At 42.1% G+C, this 6,000-nt stretch overlaps 1 protein-coding gene across 1 annotated transcript in view; it reads left to right on the top strand.

Annotated features, from left to right (window-relative positions):
• Positions 1-58: 58 nt before the first annotated feature.
• Positions 59-6,000, top strand: part of IARS2 (isoleucyl-tRNA synthetase 2, mitochondrial) — a 42,182-nt gene continuing 36,240 nt past the window's right edge. The window contains exons 1-2 of the mRNA XM_020906851.2: positions 59-432; positions 1,913-2,035. Coding sequence (XP_020762510.1) covers positions 166-432; positions 1,913-2,035 — 390 coding nt within the window. The 5' untranslated portion in view covers positions 59-165. The remainder of the gene's footprint in view (positions 433-1,912; positions 2,036-6,000) is intronic.

Here is a 6,000-nt window from a genome sequence, read left to right as displayed (position 1 = left end):
CCCAGTCTCCCCGCCCCTCGCCGCGTCCCCGCCCCTTCCCCACCCCGCGCGCGTGCGCACTCCCGTAAGGCTCGCGTCCGTGCTCTGGGCTCCCTGTTCCCACAGAGCCCGGCCGGAGCCGCGGCCCCGGCGTCCACCCGGACCCTGGGGTTGGTCTGGCCCGCCATGCGTTGGGGGCTGCCCCCTCGCGGTTCGAGGGCAGCGGCCCTGGCCGCGGCCTGGAATTTGTGGGTGCCACCCCGCCTTCCTTGTCGGCCGCGGTGGCGCGGGACAACCGGGAGCCTTTTAGTGCGGTCAGTCACCGGGGCCAGTAACCAGCCACAGAACTCGAGTAATGGCAGCTATCGAGACACGGTGTTGCTGCCACAGACCAGCTTCCCCATGAAGCTGCTGGGCCGCCAGCAGCCCGACACGGAGCTGGAGATCCAGCAGGTACGGGCGGGCCTGCGGGCCGGGAGCGGGGCCTCCCTGGAGTCACGCCTGGGACACCCACATTCCGGGCAGGGCAGGGCAGGGCCCGGCCGCAGGCTCCAGGCCCTCTTGGGCCAGAGGTGTTGCGATCAGACCAGTGGGAATTATGCACTTCCCACAGGTTGTACTTTGTGAAAACACAGCCTCTAGACAAGTCCCCTAGAGGTGGCGGGTTCCAGACCGGAATGCTAACCCGGGTCTCCCGCATTGTAGGCAGAGCCACCTACCGTCTGAGCCACCTGGAAAGTCCAGCGGTCAAACAGCTATGCTCAGATAGCATGGATGGAATAGAAATTCCAGTTTTAGCTTATACAAAACCAGTCGAATTTGGACTCTTTTCCAGTGATTTTGTTTAAAGTAAATTAACATGTACACATATAAAGATGCGATCATGAGAAGAAGTTGAAGCTCACTTTTGTGGTATCAGTAGGTCGCTGGTTGGAAGGTGACTTGTTTGAAGGGTTAAGTAGCCATGGTTACTTCATCTGAGTCCTCTTCCTCACCTGTGCCTCTGTCTCCTGTATTAAACTGAGCTTTCTAAGGCCAGAAATTCACTTGTTAGTTTGTGTAATTTCTTTAAAAATCCCTGACATTTTGGATATCTTAGTTAAGTAAATATGCTTAGCTTAAATATTCTTATGACAGCTCTCAGAGTTCTAGTCTCACAAACCTGTTTTGGCCATCTAGTTTTTTAAGTGTTCCATCCCGTACTTTCTGTATTTCTGGAATTGTGACAGTTTCAGATATTTTCTTGTATAATCTTTACACCAGCTTGGTGGGTTGAATATTATTAACATTTTTTTTCAAATGAGGGAATAGGCCTACAAAGGCAAAGTGACTTGGCCAACATCACACAGAAGGTGAAGGAAGGGGAGTGGGGCTGCAGTCAGTGTTTTTCCAGACTGAGGGAGGAGCAAGTGTTGAGGCCATAGCATAGCAGAAATAAGATATGAGAGAGAGAAAGAGTGTGTGTGTGTGTGTGTGTGTGTGTGTGTGTAACCCACTGCAGTATTCTTGCCTAGACAGTCCCACGGACAGAGGAGCCTGGTGGGCTACAGGCCAGGGGGTTGCAAAGAGTCGGACACGACTCTCAGCGACTAAGCACAAACCTTTGTAGGGTCCTGTATACCTTCATAGAGAACTTAGACTTTCAACTGAAGTCTGCAGAGTATCTATTGAAAAGTTTTAAGAGATAAGTACTCAGATACGTATCTTATTTATTTTTTATGTTATTAGAAGGAGTAAAGTTTTTTTTTTGATAAGACATTCTTAAAGTTATTTTTTAATTGGAAGATGTGCATTTTAGAAAACTCACCTTGTGTTTTAGAGTTGAATATTTTGGAATGCGATAGGAAGTAAGCAGGTGCTGAGTGTTACTTATGGCAAGATTCACGAGTATGTGTTTATGTGATGTGCAGACATTATTGTTCTTTTTAAACAGAAATGTGGATTTTCAGAACTTTATTCATGGCAAAGAGAAAGAAAAGTGAAGACTGAGTTTTGTCTTCATGATGGACCTCCTTATGCAAATGGTGACCCTCATGTTGGACATGCTTTAAATAAGGTAATTATAATTTTGGTTATAAAATGTGAAGGAAAATCTTTATGTAAATACACTTTGGAAAAGAGTATATTCTGACGTTATGACAATCATGTAAATTTGCATTGACATAAACTGAAATGTCTTAATAGAAAGTGTCAGTGAACCGTTTTAGTACTGCATGAAAACTAACATCACTGGTATTTGCTTTGAACTTATTTTACATTAATAAATATCATTTTATTCAATAGATAATTAATGAGCATCTGTTATATGCCAGATATTGTCTAGACTCTGGGAATAACAGTGAACAAAATAAGAATAAATCCTGTCTTCATGGAGCTTGTGATCTAAACAGGAAGGCACAGAAAGATAAATAAGTAAAATGTTTAATATGGTAGATAGTTGCTATAGACTGAATGTTTGTCTCCATCCCCCTGCAAATCGTATGTTGAAACCTAATCCCTCTGTCAGTGGACTTAAAAGCCCTAATTAAAAAGACCTCAGAGAGCTTCCTCGTCCCCTTATGCCCTGTGAGGTTACAGTGGGAAAAATGGGGTCTATGAACCCGAAAGGGGTCCTTACCAGATACTGAATTTGCCAGCCCCTTGATCTTGGACTCCACAGCCTGTAGAATAGTAAGAAAGATATTTCTCTTATTTATGTCACCCCATTTATTCTAATTCTCAGACACCCTGCTGATGTCCAAGAATTGCTTGGTTGTATGTGTGGGATCCCCACCCCCCCACACACACAATCACACACACATACAGACAGACATATACACACATAGGAATACACACATTATTTGTAGTAATGAGTACTTTAGAAGAAAATAAGAACAGGGAAGACTAATAGGGCGGGTCAGTTGGGCAAAGTGTAGTTTTATTAAATTGATCTGGGATACCCCCCCTCATTGAAAAGATGACATTCCTATAAGGTCCTCAATGAAGCAAGAGGGTAAGCTGTGGGGTGTTTGGGGTAGGTATAACTCACTGAAAGAGGAGAGTGAAAAAGTTGCCTTAAAGCTCAGCATTCAAAAAACTAAGATCATGGCATCAGGTCCTATCACTTCATGGCAAATAGAAGGGGGAGAAATGAAGTAGCGGCAGACTTTATTATTTTGGGCTCCAAAATCACTGTGGATGGTGACTGCAGCCATGAAATCAAAAGATGCTTGCTCCTTGGAAGAAAAGCTATGATAACCTAGACAGCATATTAAAAAGCAGAGACATCAATCAGCCAACAAAGGTCCATATAGTCAAAGCTATGGTTTTTCCAGTAGTCATGTATAGATGTGAACACCAAAGAATTGATGCTTTCGAACTGTGTTGCTGGAGAAAACTCTTGAGAGTCCCTTGGACAGCAAGGAGATCAAACCAGTTAATCCTAAAAGAAAGCAATGCTGAATATTAATTGAAGGACAGGTGCTGAAGCTGAAACTCCAATGCCTTGGCCACCTGATGTGAAGAGCTGACTCAATGGAAAAGACACTGATGCTGGGAAAGATTGAGGGTAGGAAGAGAAGGGGCAACAGAGGATGAAATGTTTGGATGGCATCACCGACTCAGTTGCACAAACTCCAGGAGATAGTGAAAGACAAGGAAGCCTGGCGTGCTGCAGTCCATGAGGTTGCAAAGAGGCAGACACAACTTCATGACTGAACAACAACAGCAATAGCTAAGTGCTTCCCATGTGGTTAAGTGGTAAAAGATCTGCCTGCCAATTCAGGAGACACAGCAGACACAGGTTAGATCCCTGGGTTGGGAAGATCCCTTGGAGTAAGAAATGACAACTCACTCCATTTGTGTGTGTACTGAGTATACACACACACAATGCCAAGTACAAAGACTTGAGGTGAGTTTTCTTGGTGTGTTTGAGGAGGATAAAGTGAGGATTTGGTATCAGGGTGATGCTGGCCTTCTAGAAAGAAGGCTTACTGCCCTCATCACTCTTTTGGTTTCTGTTGCTATAATTTTTTTGCCAATTGCAAAATTTCAGATAGGTTGAATTATAACAGATTCTTCTATGTCTGGCTTCTTTTACTTGTACAATGTTTGATATTCATACATGCTGTTATGATGTCAATAGTTGATTCCTTTTTAATCGTCAATAATTGTAGAGAAGCATTCCATTGAGAGAGTGTGTACCACAATTTATTTGCTATATTTTTCAGTCCTTTACTTTTATTTATTTATTTTTTTCAGTCCTTTATTTCTATGTATACTTTAATGGACAGTTTGGAGAGGGCATGACCTTGGACATCTGTCTGTATTTTCACCACCAGAAATCTGGTCACTGAACAAGTCAGTATTGCTACTAGAGTAGAATTATATTATAATATGTATTACATATTGTATTAGACCAGGCTTCCATGGTGGCTCAGATAGTAAAACGCCTGCCTACAATGCAGGAGACCTGGGTTCAATCCCTGGGTTGGGAGGATCCCCCTGGAGAAGGGCATGGCAATCCACTCCAGTATTCCTGCCTGGAGAATCCCATGGACAGAGGAGCCTGGAAGGATACAGTCCATGGGGTCCTCAAGAGTCAGACATGACTGAGCGACCAACACTTTCTTTTTTACTTACTTTCTTTCATTGTATTAGACCATTTAATTGTACTGAAAACTTCTAACACTTTTGAGATATGTTACCCATATTGCACATTCCTCAGTATGAAGTTTGTTTGCTTCCGCAGAGGCCAAATCATGCTGCTTGATAGCTCATTTTCAAATTATTAGACATATTACATCAGATGGTAAAAAAAACCATTAATTTCTTTTCATGGACAGAACTGAAGTGCTTTTTTTTTTTAAGTACACACTATTTGAAAACAATTTCATTCAAATTTTGTTTTAGTTAGAGTGTATATTTGACATAATTATAAATTCAGGTGCATTTGTTAAGAAAAAAATAGAGAGGATTTGGTATACATTTTACCCAATTTCCCCAGTGGTAACATCCTGCAAAACTATAGTACCATATCATAACCAGAATGTTACATTGATACACTCAAGATACCAAACATTTCCATCAAGAATCCGTCATGATGCTCTTTTTTTTTTTCTCATTTATTTTTATCATGATGCTCTTTTATAGCTTTATTTATTTCCCTCTTTTCCCACCATCTCCTTATCTGTTCTCTACTTCTATATTTTTGTCATTTGAAGAATTCTGCATAAATGTAATCATACTGTTTTGGGGGATTAACTTTTTTCATTCAGTGGTATATATTGTATATTTACATCTCAATTTGGACTGGCCAGTTTTGATGCTTATTACCGCTGGTGGCTAGTGACGAGTATATGAGATGTCACACTCTAGAGCGTGTGTGCATGACTTCCTTTATTCAGTTAAGTACTTGTAGAAGAGTCTGTGTGTCCTTAGTTGCTCAGTCATGTTCCATTCTTGCGACCCTATAGACTGTAGCCTGCCAGGCTCCTCTGTCCATAGGATTCTCCAGGCAAGAACACTGGAGTGGGTTGCCACTTCCTTCTCCAGGGGATCTTCCCGACCCAGGAATCGAACCCATGTCTCCGGCATTGCAGGCAGTTCTTTACCAACTGAGCTATGAATTCTAAATGCTGGGAGTTTACAGATGAAGACAGATGGGATCTCTGATTTGAAAGAGTTTATGTTTTCCCAGGAAGGGACAAATAATTAAATAAATAAAACAGTTTCAAATAGGGATAAATGGGAAGGATGTTATTTATATTGATCGATGTAACATAAGAGTGTACAAATACTAAGTATGTATCAGTAGATGAATGTTTTTATTATATGACTACCCCCAGATCACAAGGCCCCCTGCACTTTGGTAAGAAGTCTGAAGGAGTTTTACATAGAAGGTGTGAGAGGAATCTGTGTTATCTTTTCTACTTTTGAGAGACATGGAAGGGAAGATATATTTTTCTGCACTATTGCATTATTTAATTTTGGGAAGAAGGAATTGAACCTGGAGCCAAATCTGTCCTTTGCCTTTGAGCCTCC

The sequence above is a fragment of the Odocoileus virginianus genome, chromosome 11, assembly GCF_023699985.2.
Source record: "Odocoileus virginianus isolate 20LAN1187 ecotype Illinois chromosome 11, Ovbor_1.2, whole genome shotgun sequence".
Taxonomy (NCBI): domain Eukaryota; kingdom Metazoa; phylum Chordata; class Mammalia; order Artiodactyla; family Cervidae; genus Odocoileus; species Odocoileus virginianus.
This window is presented reverse-complemented; position numbering and strand designations above follow the sequence as displayed.